The 21,699-nt window shown below is 44.4% G+C and overlaps 1 protein-coding gene across 3 annotated transcripts in view; it reads right to left on the bottom strand.

Annotated features, from left to right (window-relative positions):
- UNC13C (unc-13 homolog C) overlaps positions 1–21,699 on the bottom strand; it is a 793,844-nt gene that overhangs the window by 645,322 nt on the left and 126,823 nt on the right. The window contains exon 4 of one of the 3 annotated variants that reach the window (XM_040413932.1): positions 7,975–7,988. The exons of the other annotated variants lie outside the window; for them this stretch is intronic. Coding sequence (XP_040269866.1) covers positions 7,975–7,988 — 14 coding nt within the window. The remainder of the gene's footprint in view (positions 1–7,974; positions 7,989–21,699) is intronic. 3 annotated transcript variants of the gene reach the window in all.

Raw genomic sequence — 21,699 nt, forward strand, 5'->3', positions numbered from 1 at the left:
CAACAATGTTCTCAATGAACTCATAAAACTCATTAATATCAAAGCTGAATATTTTTGGAAGTAGTTTTTAGTTTGTTTTTAGTTTTAGCTATTTTAGGGGGATATCTGTGTGTGCAGGTGACTATTACTGTGCATAATTATTAGGCAACTTAACAAAAAACAAATATATACCCATTTCAATTATTTATTTTTACCAGTGAAACCAATATAACATCTCAACATTCACAAATATACATTTCTGACATTCAAAAACAAAACAAAAACAAATCAGTGACCAATATAGCCACCTTTCTTTGCAAGGACACTCAAAAGCCTGCCATCCATGGATTCTGTCAGTGTTTTGATCTGTTCACCATCAACATTGCGTGCAGCAGCAACCACAGCCTCCCAGACACTGTTCAGAGAGGTGTACTGTTTTCCCTCCTTGTAAATCTCACATTTGATGATGGACCACAGGTTCTCAATGGGGTTCAGATCAGGTGAACAAGGAGGCCATGTCATTAGATTTTCTTCTTTTATACCCTTTCTTGCCAGCCACGCTGTGGAGTACTTGGACGCGTGTGATGGAGCATTGTCCTGCATGAAAATCATGTTTTTCTTGAAGGATGCAGACTTCTTCCTGTACCACTGCTTGAAGAGGGTGTCTTCCAGAAACTGGCAGTAGGACTGGGAGTTGAGCTTGACTCCATCCTCAACCCGAAAAGGCCCCACAAGCTCATCTTTGATGATACCAGCCCAAACCAGTACTCCACCTCCACCTTGCTGGCGTCTGAGTCGGACTGGAGCTCTCTGCCCTTTACCAATCCAGCCACGGGCCCATCCATCTGGCCCATCAAGACTCACTCTCATTTCATCAGTCCATAAAACCTTAGAAAAATCTGTCTTGAGATATTTCTTGGCCCAGTCTTGACGTTTCAGCTTGTGTGTCTTGTTCAGTGGTGGTCGTCTTTCAGCCTTTCTTACCTTGGCCATGTCTCTGAGTATTGCACACCTTGTGCTTTTGGGCACTCCAGTGATGTTGCAGCTCTGAAATATGGCCAAACTGGTGGCAAGTGGCATCTTGGCAGCTGCACGCTTGACTTTTCTCAGTTCATGGGCAGTTATTTTGCGCCTTGGTTTTTCCACACGCTTCTTGCGACCCTGTTGACTATTTTGAATGAAACGCTTGATTGTTCGATGATCACGCTTCAGAAGCTTTGCAATTTTAAGAGTGCTGCATCCCTCTGCAAGATATCTCACTATTTTTGACTTTTCTGAGCCTGTCAAGTCCTTCTTTTGACCCATTTTGCCAAAGGAAAGGAAGTTGCCTAATAATTATGCACACCTAATATAGGGTGTTGATGTCATTAGACCACACCCCTTCTCATTACAGAGATGCACATCACCTAATATGCTTAATTGGTAGTAGGCTTTCGAGCCTATACAGCTTGGAGTAAGACAACATGCATAAAGAGGATGATGTGGTCAAAATACTCATTTGCCTAATAATTCTGCACGCAGTGTATGTATATATATATATATATATATATATATACATACATACCATACTTTTCATTTTATAAGACGCACTTTTTCCCCCCAAAAGTGGGGGGAAACCGTCAGTGCGTCTTATATAGCGAATAGTGCGCTGACACTAATACATCACTGGCCGCTATGCTGCATAGCGCGGACTGCAATGTATCAGCAGGGAGGGAGGAGGGGCTGGAGGCTGGTAACTAGAGTTGACCGGACACCTGGATGTTCGGGTTCGGCAGGTTCGGCCGAACTTGAAAAAAAAGTTCGGGTTCGGGACCCGAACTTCACCCCGAACCCCATTGAAGTCAATGGGGACCCGAACTTTTGGGCACTAAAATGGCTCTAAAATAGTCCTGGAAAGGGCTAGAGGGCTGCAAAAGGCATCAAAATGTGCTTAAGAGCATGACAACTGTTCTGCAAACAAATGTGGATAGGGAACTGACTTAAAATAAACATAAAATACAGAAAATTTTTAAATAACAATCTGGATCTAGGAGTAGGAGGTTGAGGAGACAGTGGATGGGTGGATGTGGCGGTGTAGGTTGACGTGGCGGTGTAGGTGGAAGCGGCGGTGAAGGAGGAATAGGTAGCCAACACTGATTTGTGTTGTTTTTTATTTTTAAATTGGGACATATAACAAAATAAAACAAAGAATAAGTGCACTTGAGTACAAGAATGGATGGTTGAGGCTGGTATAAATGTCAATTCTGCACAAGGTACGGACAAGTCCTGTGAGATCCATGCCTGGTTCATTTTAATAAACGTAAGCTTGTCCACATTGGCTGCGGCCTGTGATAATGCTCTCTGACGTGCTAAACACACGTTCACACTACACACTGGCTGCAGGGCAGGTCAGCACCTCCAACGCTGACAAAGCCTTTCCACATTTGGGCCATGCTAACCCTGCCTTCTCAGGTGCTGGCTGTGCCCCAGCTGCGTTGGCGACCTCCTCCTCTGCCTTCGCCTTGTGCTTCCACTGTGCCCCAGCTGTCAGGTGGGAATGCCATCAGGAGTGTGCGCTTGTAGTCGCGCATCTTCTGATCAGTAACAGATGTTTTCACAAAATTTAGTTCCCTGTCAGAAATGCAGAGCTGGGGTTCATTCACGGCAAAAGGGGGTTCATGTCACCCAGCAATAGAACAGAGGATTTTGAGAGATTTAGGCCCCTGTCAGCAATGCAGAGCAGGGGTTCATTCATGGCAAAAGGGGGTTCATGTCACCCAGCAATAGAACAGATGATTTTGAAAGATTTAGGCCCCTGTCAGCAATGCAGAGCAGGGGTTCATTCACGGCAAAAGGGGGTTCATGTCACCCAGCAATACAACAGAGGATTTTGAGAGATTTAGGCCCCTGTCAGCAATGCAGAGCAGGGGTTCATTCACGGCAAAAGGGGGTTCATGTCACCCAGCAATACAACAGAGGATTTTGAGAGATTTAGGCCCCTGTCAGCAATGCAGAGCAGAGGTTCATTCACGGCAAAAGAGGGTTCATGTCACCCAACAATACAACAGAGGATTTTGAGAGATTTAGGCTCCTGTCACCCAGGCACAGCAGGGGTTTGTATACGCCAAAAATGGTAAAATGTCACCCGACAATTGAAAATACGATTTTTTTCAATTTAGGGCACTAAAAATTACATTTTTTTTTTTATTAAAATGGCTCTAAAATAGTCCTTGTGGCGAAAATAACCTTGCCACTGGGTTTTGGAGGGGCCTGTTTGCCAGCCTCTTGCCTCAGGATTATGGCCCATATACTAACTTTGAAGGAGAAGACAGACCGATCGCACAGCTTAAATCTGTGGAACTGTTTTGGGCCGGAAAGCCATGCTTGCGGTCGGCCAAATGTGAATTCCATGGAATTCAGGATCCCCTGCTCGGATCTGGGTGATTTTTGGATATGTTGTTCAACCAGATCAGAGCTATCCGTGGATGTATACATTATGGGGATATGTGGGGTTTTGAGGTGTTTTCTGTGTTTTGGGAAAAATGTGTGTTTTCTGTCTGTGAGTGATTAAGTTAGCCCATTATGTTTGGTAATTGTATCACAGGCAGAGCCCAATGTGTTTTGGTAATTGTATTTTGTTGATTGCGTCAAAGACAATGCCCATTGTATTTTGTTGATTGTGTCAAAGACTATGCTCATTGTATTTTGTTGATTGCGTTACAGACAGAGGGAAGGGAGTTTTGTGTATAATTGCTGGGAAGGTTTCAATACTCTAAATGCATGTGATTGGCTAAAATATAAACTGTCACAGTCTTTTACAAGGGTCCCAGGGGGAGTGTCTCTTGCTAGGAAACCTGCATAAAAGGCTGAAAAATAACCCATTAAAGAGTTTCTGTTTTACATTCAACATAGAGCCTCGTCTCATGTGTGTGGGGATTGCTATACGTGTATACTCCCCTGGCTATTACTCCTAGCTCTTGTAAGAGCTGTTCCTGTTCCTGGTTCCTGTGGTGGTATCAGTGTTGAGTGGAGTGCTTGGAGTCCTCGAGAAGCACTAGGAGCATCCATCAACGGAGGTACGCAGTAGGGGTGTCAGGAGATCCTTTACATTGGTTGCAAGCGGCGGGATCGTTCTCACAGCCCAGAAGGACAGCTACAAAGTAACATCATTCCCTGGAATTACAATTTGAGGGCAACGCATGTCCCAGTACAGCGACCCTGACAGCAGCAGGATGGAACCAGCAGTGGCATACGATAAGGAATAGCTGGATGGCCAGGATGCATTAAGGAAAAGCATCTGGTACCAGGCCCTGGATAATGTGCAATACCAGCGAGGCGAGAGTCTCCCCAGTGAAGAGCAGCGATTGCAGAAGCAAGTGGCCCTGCGGATGCCCTTCCTGGGAGAGCAGCCCCTGGAGGAATGGGTGAAGGAACTAGAGCACCGGGTATGGCAGGAGCTATGGCTGGAGGATGCCTACCAGGCACTCTGGTGGTATATGGCACAGTATATACCCTGGAAAACTGAGCATAACAAGCCAGAGGGAGAGGAGTTTGATGGTCCTGGCTTGTTATGGGAGTCCTTTGCAGAGTCTGACTTCGGGAGCCCTGCACAGTCCAGACTTCAGGACATTTTCTATGAGAGGGAGGCAGGATTGGGATGACCCCCATGAGGTAGAGAAAGACCTGGCTCACCTAGCAACCCTGGAGTGGGAACTGGAGCAGGACTACCGAGATCTCTTCCACTCCATTGGGAAGGCTCAGCGAGAGAGCAGAGTGTCATACCCAGGTCCAGAGCCCTTCAGCTGGGAGGATATTGTGGAGGTTTACTGGGAAGAACCCCAGGTGGCCGGTGGAGATGGGACCGAGGTCTCTCCACCAGTCCTGCAGGGAATTGGGAGCACAGTCTCCATTCCCCAGCGGCAGGCTGAGTTACAGGGGGCAGAGACAGTCGGTCCTGTCCCCCAGCGACAGAGTGTCCTACAGGGAATAGAGAGCCCAGTCTCCATTCCCCAGCAACAGGACACTGTTTTGGGAGCGGAGACAGTCGGTCTCCCTCCCCAGAGTCTGGAAGTATGTATGGGAGAGGAGCTTGCTACCCCCTCTCCCCAGCGGCAATGTGATATATTGGGAATTGGGAGCCCAGTCTCCATTCCCCAGTGGCAGGCTGAGTTACAGGGGGCAGAGACAGTCGGTCCTGTCCCCCAGCAGCAGATTGAGTTGTTGGGAATTGGGAGCCCAGTCTCCATCCCACAGCAACAGAAGGATTTGTTGGGAATTGGGAGCCCAGTCTCCATTCCCCAAGGGCAGCTTAACGTACCAGGGGGAGACAGTAAGCCCCACAACCGTGCAGATGGGACCGTGGTCTCTGCACTCACAGCACAGGGGGTAGGGACAGTCGGTCCTGTCCCCCAGCAACAGTGCTGTTTAGCCAAAGGGGAGACAGTCGGTCTCCCCCCACAGCAGCATGGTGGTTTATCTAAAGGGGAGACAGTCAGTCTCCCCCTCCAATAACCAGGCTACAACCAGGCTTCTTCCGTGGTAGCGCTGGCACCAGGGCAAAGTACCGCTGGTCTCTGCCCACTCAGCAACCCACCAAGGCAGTCTACCAGTCCCCCACACAGCCGTAGTGAGGCACATGGACATGGACAAGTTTATCCCTTGCTCAGGTGTAGTAACCATTTATTGTGGGTGGGCTGTACTGATGTTTCTATTTTGTGGGTGGGATGCTGGACTAATAAGGGCACTGACCGGCAGAAGGTCAGATACCCTGTTAGTCTGTTTGGAAAAGGGGAGAAATGTGGCGAAACCAACCTCGCCACTGGGTGGTGCAGAAGTCTGGTTGCCAGCCTCTTGCCCCAGGATTATGTGCCCTCTCATCAGCTAATGCTAAACTTAAACCCCATGGCGATTTGACTGTGTTTGTGGCATCTGAGCGCTGTTCGGATATATTGAGCGCTCAGATCCAAGCCATCTGGGGATAAGTTGAATGTGGGAGTTCTGTTTAGTTTGATAGGAGTTATGTATTTTTGTGTAGTTTTGCTGTTGTGAATAGAGGTATTTTCTGTACCTAGTTGGCTTACCACACCCAGTTAAGCCAATTATCTCACACAGTCTAACTCTGTAAAAACTGGTTTTAGGCAGAAAAGCCATGCTTCCTTTGTTCACAAAGGACTTTTACTAACTTTTGATCCCCTGGTCTAATTCGTGCCATTTTGGGATGTTAAATGTCTGTGTTTACTGTAATGGTTGTGACATTGTATATTTGAATAGTGATGTCTGTCCTATTGTCTCCATGTGTGTATTGGCGATTTCCTTTTGTCCTGAGAGATAATTGAATTACTCCTCGATTGTCTCCAGGACAGAAGACATTGTGTATTCTCCTGCCTGTGATAATTACATCAACCTATTGTGTAAGGTAACCTGCTATGCGGTTGTGTGGAAGCTTGGCTGTGAGCTGGATTGCATCACCTTCAGACCTTGTTCACACCATAGGTAGCTTAGTGGTAGGACCCCTTGCCATGCTGAGTGACCGCGACGTGGTGCATGATCGGCTCCGATATTTTCCTGACAGGAATATATTGGCAAAAGTCTCAGCTTTTAATATCTGCATTTATGACTAGCCAGTATAGTCAGTGGCATATCTGTTTGGTGCATTTTTTCTGTGATTTATATGATTATATTTTCATCCGCACAATGCTCTGTTTTGTGTAGGATGCCTTTGTGGTGCATGTGGACCGCGCCAACATCCTCCACCGTATGCATTTTTTTGCTGGGGATAGTCGTTTGCTGTGGTCCACATGCGGTGGGGCTGCTCCCCTAATGAAAAACACGCTACAGTGTTAGGGGTTGAGCAGCTCCCCCAGAATTGCCACTATATTTCTGTGATTGTGTAATTGTATCACAGGCAGAGGGGAGGATTTTGTGTGGGAGTGTTTTACTGTATTGTACGTGTTTATTGGTTGTTTTTACAAAACCCTGTGGGTTGTACTAATGTGTACCAATGTTATATAAGAACAATAAACACACAGCTCTGGCTGACCACTGCTTGACCCTCAACACAGAGCCTCGTCTTGTTCTTGGGGGGATTCACTGTATGCTGTTAGAGACTGATTGCTAGGAGTGTAAGCTGCTTGGTTGCGTTTCTTATTTGCTAGCAGCTATTCGTGAGGTTCCGTTCGGAGTCTGGAGCATTCCCTTGTATGCCGTAACAGTCTTTGAAAAGGCTAGAGGGATGTAAAAGGCAGTAAAATGTGCTTAAGAGCATGGCAACTGCTCTGCAAACAAATGTGGATAGGGAAATAACTTAAAATTAAATAAAATAACTACAAATTAGAAATTATTAACCTGCAACTCAGAGAAGGAGGTGGATATGGAGTCGGAGGTTGAGGAGGCGGTGAATGTGGTGTTGTAGGTGGAGGCAGCAATGGAGGAGGAACAGGTAGCCAACAATGTTTTTTTTTTTTTTTTTATTGGGGTAGGTAGCCCCCAAAATATTGGGACAAATAAAAAAAAAAGAAAACAAAGAATCATTGCACTTGACTTGAGTACAAGAATGTATGTTTGATGGTGGTATAAAGGTCTATTCTGCACAAGGTACAGACAAGTCTTGTGGGATCCAAGCCTGGTTCATTTTAATGAACGTGAGCTTGTCCACGTTGGCTGTGGACAGGCGGCTGCGTCTGTCTGTAATGACGCCTCCTGCTGTGCTAAATACACGTTCAGAGAGTACACTGGCTGCAGGGCAGGCCAGCACCTCCAAGGCATACAGGGCAATCTCTGGCCATGTGGACAATTTGGAGACCCAGAAGTTGAATGGGTCAGAACCATCAGTCAGTATGTGTAGTCATGTGCACAGGTACTGTTCCACCATGTTGTTCAAATGCTGCCTCCTGCTAACACACTCCATATCAGCAGTTGGGGCCGGCTGTTGCGGCGAGGTGACAAAGCTTTTCCACATGTGGGCCATGCTAACTCTGCCTTCTGAGGTGCTGGCGCTGACACAGCTGCGTTGGAGACCTCTTCCTCCTCCCCTGCCTTCGCCTTGTGCTTCCACTTGTCCCCCGACATCAGTTGGGAATGCTCTCAGGAGCGCGTCTACCAGCGTGCGCCTGTAGTCGCGCATCTTCCGATCACTCTCCAGTGAGGGAATTAAGGACGGCACATTGTCTTTGTAACGGGAATCCAGCATGGAGGCCACCCAGTAGTCAGCACACGTTAAAATGTGGGCAACTCTGCAGTCGTTGCGCAGGCACTGCAGCATGTAGTCGCTCATGTGTGCCAGGTTGCCCAGAGGTAAGGACAAGCTGTCCTCTGTGGGAGGCGTATCGTCTGCGTCCTCCATATCCTCCCAGCCACGCACCAGTGAGGGGCCCGAGCTGCGTTGGATACCATTCCGCTGTGAACATGCTTCATCCCCATCCTCCTCATCCTCCTCGTCCTCCAGTAGTGGGCCCCGGCTGGCCAAGTTTGTACCTGGCCTCTGCTGTTGCAAAAATCCTCTTTCTGAGCCACTTCTAAAAGACTGGCCTGAAGACCCCTGAGATGACCCCTCTTCCTCCTTCTCGTCCTGGGCCACATCCTCTTCCATCATCACCCTAAGTGTTTTCTCAATGAGACGTAGAAGTGGGATTGCAACGCTGATAATGGCGTCATCGCCACTGGCCATGTTGGTGGAGTACTCGAAACAGCGCAACAGGGCACACAGGTCTCGCATGGAGGCCCAGTCATTGGTGGTGAAGTGGTGCTGTTCCGCAGTGCGACTCACCCGTGCGTGCTGCAGCTGAAACTCCACTATGGCCTGCTGCTGCTCGCACAGTCTCTCCAGCATGTGCAAGGTGGAGTTCCACCTGGTGGGCACGTCGCATATGAGGCGGTGAGCGGGAAGGCCAAAGTTACACTGTAGAGCTGGAAAGGGTTATAAAAGTATCTCCAAAAGCCTTGCTGTTCATCAGTCAACGATAAGACAAATTGTCTATAAATGGAGAAAGTTCAGCACTGCTGCTTCTCTACCTAGGAGTGGACGTCCTGTAAAGATGACTGCAAGAGCACAGCGCAGACTGCTAAATGTGGTGTAGAAGAATCCTAGAGTGTCAGCTAAAGACTTACAAAAGTCTCTGGCATATGCTAACATCCCTGTTAGCGAATCTACGATACATAAAACACTAAACAAGAATGGATTTCATGGGAGGATACCGCAGAGGAAGCCACTGCTGTCCAAAAAAAACATTGCTGCACGTTTACAGTTTGCGCAAGAGCACCTGGATGTTCCACAGCAGTACTGGCAAAATATTCTGTGGACAGATGAAACCAAAGTTGAGTTGTTTGGAAGAAACACACAACACTATGTGTGGAGAAAAAGAGGCACAGCACACCAACATCAAAACCTCATCCAAACTGTGAAGTATGGTGGTAGGGGCATCATGGTTTGGGGCTGCTTTGCTGCGTAAGGGCCTGGACGGATTGCTATCATCTAAGAAAAAATGAATTCCCAAGTGGGACATTTTGCAGGAGAACTTAAGGCCATCTGTCCACCAGCTGAAGCTCAACAGAAGATGGGAGTTGCAACAGGACAACGACCCAAAGCATAGAAGTAAATCAACAACAGAATGGCTTAAACACAAGAAAATACGCCTTCTGGAGTGGCCCAGTCATAGTCCTGACCTCAACCCGATTGGCATGACCTCAAGAAAGCGATTCACACCAGACATCCCAAGAATATTGCTGAACTGAAACAGTTCTGTAAAGAGGAATGGTCAAGAAGTACTCCTGACCGTTGTGCACATCTGATCTGCAACTACAGGAAACGTTTGGTTGAAGTTATTGCTGCCAAAGAAGGTTCAACCAGTTATTAAATCCAAGGGTTCACATACTTTTTCCACCTGCACTGTGAATGTTTACATGGTGTGTTCAATAAAAACATGGTAACATTTAATTCTGTGTGTGTTATTAGTTTAAGCAGACTGTGATTGTCTATTGTTGGGACTTAGATGAAGATCAGATCACAGTTTATGACCAATTTGTGCAGAAATCCATATCATTCCAAAGGGTTCACATACTTTTTCTTGCAACTGTATATAAGTATTCCCTTTGCTATCGCACTTGAAAGTTAGCTCTGGGGCCTCCCATTTTTTTTGATCATCTTTGAGATGTTTGTACACCTTGATTAGAGTCCAACTGTGGACACAATTTAAAACGACAAACCTCTGTCTATATAAGGTCTCTCAGATGACAATGCTCATAAGAGAAAAACCAAGCCATGAAGAGGAAGGAACTGCCTGTAGAGCTCATACACAGGATTGTGTGGAGACACAGATCTGGAGAAGGCTACGAAAAATAGCACTGAAAATTCCCAAGATTCGGGGACGTGGCCTGGTCGGGCATGTGAGAGGACGCAGCACTGAGAGGCTCCTGTCCTGCCTTTCTTTTAATCCTCCAACATCCTCCGTCTGCAGAGCTACTTACCGCTTCTACAGACCATGGGCAGCTTCCCCGAGCTGTGCGGTTCCCTCCTGTGCCGGAATGACTCGCACCGGGAAGAAGGAGAGGGAGCAGAGAGACGTCGGGCCTCTGGCAACCCCAAAACAATATAGCGGCAAAACGGAGGTGCGGCCCGTGGAGGTCGCCATCCGCCTGGGTAAATACGCCAGCTCCAACTCTGTGCCCCCTCAAACACTAGTGGTTGACACCCCTGTACCCCTCTTAGGGGAGCCCATGCCAAACCCTTCTGGAGGCTCTGAAAAGGTTCACATTGCCCCCAAAATGGCGGCCTTACAAATCAGCAGGGGGAAAGTTTATACAGTAAAATGGCCCATCCAGTGAAGTACCAGTCAAACTTATGGAGTTGGAGCACTCTGTTACTACTGGAGATGAGCCCACCATTAAAGATATCTTTACTGCTGTGCAACACTGCAGCAGCTCATTACATATTCTTAATACACATATGGGCAGTCTACAGGAAAATGTCTCCCTCATCAGGCAAGACCTCAGGCAGGCGAATGAGAGGATCCAAGAGGTGGATGATAGAGTGAGCACTATTAAGAATCAGCTACCCCCAGTTTAGAGGGATCTCGGCAGAATTATACATAATGTGTTTTTATTAATGTCCAAAACTGACGACCTAGAAAATAGGTCATGCAGAAATAATCTTAGGCTGATTGGGATCCCTGAAAGAGCTGAGGGATCTGACCCAGTGGTGTTTTTTTGAAGATTTGCTGACCCTTAAATTCGGCAAGGACTCATTGTCTCGCATGTTTGCCATTGATAGAGCACATAGGGTGCCATTCTGAAGCTGCTGCACTTCAGGGACAGAGATACTATCCTCAAGAAGGCCAGGGATCATCCTGATCTCCTAATGAAATAAAATATATATCTTTCTGGATTTTTCTGCTGAGGGCCAGCGCAGAAGAGTGAAATTCCAAGATGTGAAACGTCACCTACGGGACTTACAGATTCTCTATTCTATGTGGTACCCTGCTAAGCTGTGGGTGGTAGCGCAGGGAGAAGTTGCATATTTGAAACACCGTTGGATGGGGCTTAGTGGTTGGAAACCAACGAATGCTCCCTCAAAGCTTCGGCGAGCACAGGCTGAATACATCTCCTATGATTACGTGGGACTTTTGTGGATCCCGCTCGGTTTGCAAGGCGCGTCCAATAAGTGCAATATATATTTTTTAACTTGTTACTGTGGTTTAACTCTTTAGAATTAGACCTCTTAGACCTCTGATAGAACTGTAATAATACTAATATTGGTTCACGAGAGGTTGTATACTTTTACTAGAGTGTATACATCTGTTTTAGGCCACTCGGTTGAGAGGAAACATTTTATATAGTACATAATTTGTTTTTATATGTTGCACACTGCAGACTGTACTGCCTAGGAGGCAGGTTAGAGAAGCAACCTTGCTTAATGTTTATTCAAAATATGTTTTTTAAAGTTTTTTTTACTATGCTGGTGCCCGGCTACAGGAAAGTTTTTTGCCCCATATATATATATTTTTTGTTACATTCTTTATGGAACATTTTTCTGGAAAATGTCTTTATGTTTAAACTGTTTATATGGGTTTGGGGATTGGGTGGGTTTAGCGGTGAGACGGGTACACTGATAATCTGATTTTGGATGGAGCGATGGCCAGAGCACCATTCTCGAGATATTTATCCTGGCATGTGTTATCACCATGCAGAATATGGCTGACAAACTTAGAATTGTAGGATGCAATGTTAGGGGACTGGGAGAGGCAGCAAAACGTGCTGTGGTGTTTCTTGCGCTGCAGCATTGTCATCCTGCAGTGATATGCCTGTCAGAGATGCATTTGGTTCCCAACACTACTGTGTGGGCCTCTCATATGACTCGACATTCTCCATGCATTCTAGGGGGGTGAATGTTCTTATACACAAATCTCTGCCATTTACATGTCACTCGTCTCGTATAGATCCTATGGGTAGATACAGTATGTGTGCCTGTATTGTACCTGTTACCACTTTTCCTTTATCCTTGTTGCGGTATATATTCCTCCCCCTATAGTGGTAAAGTTCTGAAAGAAATAATGGCCTATGTTGAGGAGCTCCCTTTGTGTCCCATTCTAATTATTGGTGATTTCAATATTTGCCTGTCCACAAGGTTGGGCAGGATGGGGGCGTTGGGGGCAGATAGAGACACTTACTTTGCCACAGTTCTACGAGAGCTGGATTTGCACGATATCTGGTGAGTGAGAAATCCGAACATACGCCGATTCTCCTATTTCTCCAGCTCTCACCACTCTCTCTCTAGGAGTGACCTAGCTATAGGGTCCCCGGATATGTTGTCTTTGGTAGTGGATGCTACCTACCTGCCGAAAGGTCTATCTGACCACTCCCCTATTCATGTAGTTCTTAAATTGGGTGAAAGGAGACCTTTTTGTGCTGGTACATGGAGGATCAACCCTTTTTGGTTGCAGCTGGTGGATGGTGGGGAGGGTATTGCAGGATTTTTTTTTACTAACAAAGAAGGGTTGGCACCTATGGGAGTGGTGTGGGATGCCTGTAAGGCATTTATCTGTGGACTATACATCCAGCGGATTAGTCAACACAAAATGAGGTCCAGAGACACTTTAAAACAGCTCCAGGTTCTACAGTATTTATGGGGATGGAAAAGATATTTGTTGAACACCCCTCACGTGAGCATGAGACGTCATTGGTGACAGCACAGACAGACCTAAAGAAACATTTACTCCATACCGCTGATAATAGAGGCTTTCTTCTCAAGCAAAAATATTTTGAAGCTGGGGAGAGTTCTGGCAGGCTGCTGGCAAGAATTGTTTGGGCACAAGATAGTCCATCAAAAATACTGTCCATCCAGAGAGCTGATGGATCTTTGGTCACGGCAGACTCTGATATTCTGGCGGTATTCCACGCGTATTATAAAACTCTATATCAGTTTAAGTTAGTGGTGGGCCCCACAATTATAGCAGATTACCTTGCTGGGATCTCTATGCAGATCGGGGTTAGCAATGATGCTTCCTGCCCAGGATCTGGGGAGAGTCCGGCATCCCTGATGCACATGTTCGGGTTGTGTATGGAGCTTTGGAACTTCTGGACTGGCATGCTAACCTGTATTAAAGATACTTATCACATTTTGGTCCCACCTGGTCCGAGGACATGTGTGTTGGGACCGTTGGACATTACAAATTGCAATTCGCACCTGGAGGTGCAGTGTTTGCTCTTCCAGGCCAGGAAATTAATTGCTAAATACTGGCTTAGACCCCGACCCCCTACTAGGGTTAAATTTTTGAACTGAATGGACGCGATTCTTCATCTGGATAAAGGAGTATATAATAAAAGGCAGTGCTTTGCCAAGTTCACAAAAATCTGGGACAAGTGGGTATCTTATAGGATCAAAGCAGCATAGTTTGGCTTAAGGTTGCCTTGGCTGTGATGGGATGAGTGGCCTCGGAGCTGCACGTGGTTTCTGAGTTTGCATATATGATTGACCGGGATTGGGGATGATAGCTATGGTGGGTGATCTGGGGCAGAAGAGTTGAGAGACAAGTTTATCATGGAAAGTGAAGGGGCTAAGACCTTATCCAGGGTGACGGTTCTATCTTTTTCAACGTGCTGACACACGCTACCTATACAAGTGTTATAGTACCTGTCTCATCGCTGGGAGGTGGGCTGTGGGGGGGTAGTTTATTTTATTGTGTTGCATCTGAAAGGGTATATTTTAGTTTCTTTTGCTTTCACTATTGAAATATGGATGTCAATTATGGAAAAAGTCTTGACAATTTTCTGAATGCCAAATTTGATTATCTATACTCATCCCTTTTTTTTCTGTACCTTGAATACTTGTTTAATAAAAAATGTCTGATTTATAAAAAAAAGAAAATTCCCAGGATCATAGTGACCTTCATATTTCTTAAATGGAAGAAGTTTGGAACAACCAGGACACTTCCTACAGCTGGCCGCCTCACCAAGCAAGCAAACTAAGTAATTGGGGGAGACGGGCCTTGGTAAGAGAGGTAACCAAGAACCCAATGGTCACTTTGGCTGAGCCCCAAAGATACTGTGTGTTGATGGGAGAAACTGAAGGTCAACCATCACTGCAGCACTTCACCAATCTGGGCTTTATGGCAGTGGCCAGAAAGAAGTCTTTGCTTAGTAAAAGACACATGAAAGCCTGTCTGGAGTTTGCAAAAAGTACCTAAAGGACATACCGCCCCATTAGGCAGTATCTGCATGCCCAGTGGGGATGATACAATGGAACACATATGTTTTGTGATATCGACTACAAACTTAATGGGCTGTATTTGTATGTTCTTTCAGACTCATTTGCTGATGAAGGTCGTGTTGACTGAAACATACCTATTTTAATGAGTCATTCACCTATTTTTGTGATTCAAAACGGGACTATAACTATATCTATAGCTATATATATATATATATATATATATATATATATATATATATATATATACTGTATATCTATAGAATAGTTACCAACAGTCTCTGGAAAGGGGTGGCGTCAATCATTGCTATAGGCCAGTGATGGGCAAACTGCGGCTCTCCAGCCATTGTAAAACTACAACTCCCAGTATGTCCAGTCTGCCTACAGCTATCAGCCTGCAGCAGGGCATGATGGGATTTGTAGTTTTACAACAGCTGGAGAGCCACAGTCTACCCATCACTGCTATAGGCTATCAATATCTAAATCATAGAAAACCCCTTTAGATTTCTTAAATTTCCCAGGATATGTTTGCAGCTATGCAATAGAAGATGGTCACAGCTCAACCCCTTCCCTCCATGCACAGTGACCACTGTGCGGGTCACAGAGCATGCTCTCAACATGTCATATTTTTACTCTCTGTTTGCTATTGACAATAATTGGGTTCAGAAGGAGGCAAATAAGAGAGTTCACTCTCTGCAGCCTTGTCCTGAATGTAACTTCTTACAAGGTTATCTATGTAAATAGTCTATCTTGAAAACCATTTAAAGAGTGACAGGTTCAGAGCACTTTCTTTACTTCTCTAATCAACTCCAAACATGGGGGTTTTATTTTATAAGAGGTTATTATTAAGTTGGAACACTATTTCACATAAATCTGGCCCCCACTCTCTAGAGGGAAACTGATGACAAAACAAATCCCTTAGTTTCCCATGAGGCCAGTTTTGTAACTGGAGGCATCAGTTTGGCTGCTGAAAGTCTCCCTGAGCTGGGAAGTACGGTTGTCAACCATCCAGAAATTCCTGGTCAGTATGTGAAAATAGGGGACTTTTACTGGTGTCTGAGAAAAAAAAATGCTTCAGTGATTATATATATATATATTTTTTTTAGGCTGACGATACTTTGACAGATCACTGTAATTGTAATTGTCATCATTTTACAGTTTATAGCAAATGCTTGTAATGAGTTCACATGGCTTATGGACATGTATTACTTATTATTTTTATTATACTGTAGATTAGCGCAGTTTTGAAAAATTTGATTTGGCAGCTTCGTCAAAGTTTGCCAAGGAATTTGATTTGTTACAAATTAAAGGGGTTCTCCAGGCTTTTAATATTGATGACCTATCCTCAGGATAGGTAATCAATATCAGATAATCAGGGTCAGACACCCGACACCCCTGCCGATCAGCTGTATAAAGGGAAGGAACGTGCCGTCTCCCATCTCTTTTCCTGCTTGCTGCTGCTATGTCTTTGGCAAAGAGGCAGGCACACGCAAGCCCTGCTGACAGGTGCAACTCTTCACCAAACTAGAGGGTGAAAGCCAGAAGTAGATTTTTTTTCCAGCTATCGTTTACAGGACATTGTAACATGATTGGGTTATTACATTTATTACCCATGTGCCTTATTCTGGGAACGTTTTCTATTTGAAGCACTTTGACTCATGGCTCTTATTTGATTTGCTTTTTAATGCCCAAGGTGGTTATGCCAGCTGCTGGCTCAGGACACAATAAACTAAGCATCTTGTGTGCAGTGCATGAATGCAAGAGTAGAAAAAACTTCTGAAAGCTTAAAAAGATTTTTTTTTGCCTTTTTGTTTTGCAAAAGATATTGCCAGTGAAATCATTTTGATTTTCTCATCGAGACTAAGACCAACAGTCTATTAGCTTATGTGATAGTGTTAGCATAGCAACAACAAACCTGGATGCACAAAAGCAGCTTTTATAGATGCCATATGTCTGTTTACTTGTGTAAATCCTAAAACTAAAAATACGTATTTTTATCACAGGACTCAATTTTAGATTTATCTTAGATTTTTGGGCAAAAAGATTGAAATAATCATTTAAGAATGAAATCTTCTCAAGAAAAAATTTCAAAAGTTCACTTCAGTTATGTACAATGAAAGTGAAACACAGTGGCCTGGAAAAACCTAATTCAACAATTTTCATATCTCAAATAATATCTAGAAATGTAACTGTCGAAAAACAGGTCCCCCTGTTTATATCTTTGTCTAGACTTCTGTTTCTGATGAATCAGTGACAGATAGGATGTCAACGTTTTGAAATGGATGTGTACCTAACTCCAACTTACTGTAATGAAATTCATCTGTGCTTTCTTTGTACTGGATCAGAGGCTAACTGAACCCAAGTGACAATATTTGCTATCATTAGGGAGGTTAGCAGAAATGTTTCTTCGGTATAAATGATAGAACAAAATAAAGTTGAAACATGGCAACGCAAAGACTATGGACACTGTAGATCTTATATATATATTTTTTTTCCATTTGCTTTTTAAATAGAAACTGAAGCAACTCTCTAAACCAGTCATGCTCAACCTGCGGCCCTCCAGCTGTTGCAAAACTACAACTTCCAGCATGCCCGAACAGCCTACAGCTATCAGCCTTCAGCAGGGCATTGTGGGAGTTGTAGTTTTACAACAGCTGGAGGGCCGCAGGTTGAGCATGCCTTCTCTAAACAGTCTTCCACTTCTTGTGTGCTAGAAGCTGTAAGTCCAGGAATGAAGCTATAATGATGCATGAGAGCTAGTGAAGGCAGCAGTGTCCTGCATTGAAAGACCTCACTTCTAGTATGTATTACTGAAAAATAAATATTCGCAGGAGAAAAATCTGAAGCTAAGAGTAGGCTGTAAATCTCTGAAAAATAATGAAGGAATGAAAACTGCAACCTCGAGCATTTTTTACCAATGAAAAGGTGTGCCTAGCTTTTAAAAAATTATATTGGAACCTGCTAAAAGTAGCTGTCCCAGCTAAAGAGAACCTTGTTCTTTCAGAAGTTTTTTCTACTCTTGCATTCATGCACTGCACACAAGATGCTTACCTACTTATACATACCGTAAATTCAACAAGTATTTTTTAAGCTCAGCTAGATTGAAAAGTCTGTGCCAATAGGGAGACACCTGTCAGTAAGCAGTCAAGGCGGGGAGTGATAGGCTGGTGTGGAATCAACCTCATGACTTTTCTTTCAATTCCTCACTTGTTTTAAGACTATAGGGCACATTTTAGGCATTTAGACTCTGGTCTTAATAAAGCCCTGCACTAGAGGTGGAACCGCTTAAGTTATGAAGAGGCGCCGGACTCTACATAACTTTGGCAGATCCTCTGCTACTTCTAAGTGTAAGACAGCTTACATTTAGACCATTTTCTATGCCTAAAATAGGCATAGAAAATGGTAAATGAGATGGGCCTGCCGGCCCATCCCCTTCCCCGCCATTCTACGCCCACTTTTTTAGACCTGGCGTGAGCGGGGAGAAGTCGCAAGTTCTTTGCGCCGCAATCTGCCCAGAAAAATGCCTAACTTAGGCGTATTTCAGCTTAATAAATTACCCCCTATGTTTTTTCCTCTGCTGTGGCATTTCAGAATAAAACATAGTTGTTTGTGAGCAGATTGCCTCTTGGTATTCCATGGTACCGTGGTTCATGCAGCATGATACTCCTGACAGGTCCCCTTTCACCACTTTTCACATTATGAAGTACAGTTGCAGTATAGTTTTTTAAAAGTAAAAAAAATAAACAATTTTGGTATCGCTGCATTCGTATTGAGCCGCAGAATATGGACGTCAGGTCATTTTAGTGCACAGTAAACGCTGTGATGTCAAAACCTTTTCTTTTTTTTTTCTTTTTTTTACCATAAAGAAAATGTGTTTCCTGTTTTCCAATACGAGATATGGTAAATTAAATGGTGGCATTTAAAAATGCATCTTCTCCCACAAAAAATAAGCCCTCATATAGCTATGTGAATGTAAAAATAAAGTAATAGTTATTGGGATGTGCGGGAGGAAAAATCAAAAATGCTAAAATTAAAATAGGCCTCAATGCCAAAGGGTTAAGGATAAACTGTTAGGCCTCTTACACACAAACGTGTTTTTTTTTCCCGTTTACGTTCCTATTTTTGCATTCCGTATACGGAACCATTCATTCCACCTTCCATTTCCGTATTTCTGTTTTTCTGTTCCGTTCAAAGATAGAACATGTCCTATTATTGTCTGCATAACGGACAAGGATAGTACTGTTCTATCAGGGGCCAGCTGTTCCGTTTCGCAAAATACGGAATGCACACGGACGTCATTCATTTTTTTTTGCGGATCCGTTTTTTGCAGACCTCAAAATACTGAAAAAGTCATACGGTCGTGTGCAATAGGCCTTACTTTCTCAAAACTCAGTGCTGATTAATTTTTTTATATATATTTATAGTTGTTGGAGCTTAGTTTTCTGATACAGAAGTCATAATTTCCTGCACAGGACATACTGTTGAAACATAACATATTGCCACAAGAGAAACCTTTAGAACATAGTCCATAGTTATGGGGGGAGCACTCTCCCAGCCGGCCATTCTCACTAGTATTGACTGTCAGGGTTTTACATGCAGATACATGGTGGCCATCATTCACTGGTGGGCAGAGGGGCACTCATCTCATGACTACTTCAAACTTCTAACTGTGAATTCACTGTATTCATTAAAGGTGTAAAACTACATTTGTTTCACTAATTAAAAAATATATATATATTTTTTTTTTTCCGATGGTAGATTTTTTATTTTATTTCAGATGTTGCACAGCTCTTGTGTGAGCTGCTTCTAGTCTTTTAACAGCAGTTCAGAGATATGTCCTTCAGCAACCACATGGACATAGGAACCAGGTGTCTGGAGGTGACATTTATTTCTATGGAAAAGCTGTGACCGTCACCTTTTTAACCCCTTAATACAAAATGCCGTACATGTACAGCATTATGCATCCGCAATTGTATGGAGCAAGCTGCTGTGTTGAGTCTGTCCAATACACTGCAGGTGCTGGCTGTTTCATACAGCAGGCAACCAGCCACAATGATGGGGAATGACGATCCCAGATGCTGTATTCGACGCTGATAGCTGCATCTGTGGAGTTAGACAGAAGGATGCGGCTCCCTCTGCCTGCCAATCTAAGCCACTGTAGTGAATTTACGTGACCCCGATTGGTTACCAAGGCAACTGCAAAGCTGCTAAAGCCTTTCAAGCTTACCATGGTAATCTGCCTACTGAACTCTGCACGAGGCATAGCTCAGCAGGGATAGTGAAATAATCCTATTTGCAGTGTCTCGGATTGGGTTGGCCCCAACGCTACACTGGGTCCCCTGGACACTGTTGAGGTGTCACCACTTGTTGCTGCTTTCCGGAAGGAATGGTAAGGCTTAGTGCATCCCAGAGGGAAAAAGGTCCAGAAAGTCAGGGTCTACAGTAACCAGGGTGCTTCTTTACTGCAGGGATTCAGGTGCAAAAATAATACAGGCGAGGCATAAGGCTGGCTCTCCAGTCTCCTCCTTGGCAAAAGAAGGGTTTGCTGCTGAGAAAAAGGGCTGAGCTAGCAGTACATCTCTCTTAGAAGGCTGGTACCCTGGCCAAATCCTGAAGGTCCACGGTCTGTAGCTCAGTAGTCCAGGTTGCTCCTTGGTCACAAGGCTAGTGACCCATTGTCTGCAGCTCAGTGTCTTCTTCGGGTTACTCATGCAGACTGGCATAAGTCTAGAGGCCCTGACTATAATCTTTATATACAGTTTCTAGCTAGACTGGAACCTCCTAGTGGGAAGGCTGGAGAAGCTCAGCACAAACAGATACATTGTAACACTTTTGGTCTCTCATAGACATTCATTAGAGCTTCAATAGCAATGGCACAGCAGTTTTTTCCAGACAAAAACAAGTTTCCAGACATAACCAGCTTCTCATTAAAAGTCCCAAAAGTCTCTCAGTATTCATTAACCCTTTCCACAGAGCCTCGCAAATACAGTGCAAATGAACAAGATACATATCACAACATACATATAAAATGTAGTTGCACAGTATTCAAGAGTGCAAGTTAACCCTTTCAAGAGAAATAGAATAAGAAGTTTAAACTTTGCATAGGGGAAACAGGGGAAAATGTCCACAAATGTCCAGACTTCACAGTACCCCTAGTCACAACATTTTCATCGTATTAGATCTCTATTAGGGTAAATAGGACATGGGATCAAAAGATCCCATTTAATAGTTATTAAATAAAAATAAAAAGGTTAAAAAGCACCAAAATATTAAAAGTTTAAAACACCCCCCTTTTCCCAATTTTACATATAAAAATATATAAACTATAAAAAAATAAACATATTAGGCATTGCTGCGTCTGAAAATGTCTGAACTATTAAAAAATAAAAAAATTCCCTGTGGTTGAGAAGGCCATAACAGAAAATTAAAAAAAAAACACATAATTTGGCATTTTTTTGTCATCTTGTCCCCCACCAAAAAATGGAATAACAATGATTAAAGGGTTTCTGTCACCCCACAAAACTCATTTTTTTTTTTTGGGATCGTTAGATTCCTCATAGCGCGATATAGGAGAATATAATAGTCTTACTTACTTTCATGCTGCCGATTCTTTATAAAACGAAGTTTTATAATATGTGAATGAGGGCTCTACCAGCAAGTAGGGCGTCTACTTGCTGGTAGCTGCTGCAGAAATCCGCCCCCTCCTCTTGTTGATTGACAGGGCCAGCCGGGATCTCCTCCTCCGGCCAGCCCTGTCGGCATTTCAAAAATTGCTCGCCCGTGTTGAATCTGCGCAGGCGCTCTGAGATGAGGAGGCTCGTCTCCTCAGAACTCCCTCAGTGCGCCTGCGCCGATGACGTCTTCTCTTTCGGTGATGTCATCGGCGCAGGCGCACTGAGGGAGTGCTGAGGAGACGAGCCTCCTCATCTCAGAGCACCTGCGCCGAATGACCAGAGGCGCGCGATTTTTGAATTACTGACAGGGCCGGCCGGAGGAGGAGATCACGGCTGGCCCTGTCAATCAACACGGCGAGGGGGCGGATTTCT

This window comes from Bufo bufo, chromosome 1 (genome assembly GCF_905171765.1).
Source record: "Bufo bufo chromosome 1, aBufBuf1.1, whole genome shotgun sequence".
In the NCBI taxonomy this organism is placed as follows: domain Eukaryota; kingdom Metazoa; phylum Chordata; class Amphibia; order Anura; family Bufonidae; genus Bufo; species Bufo bufo.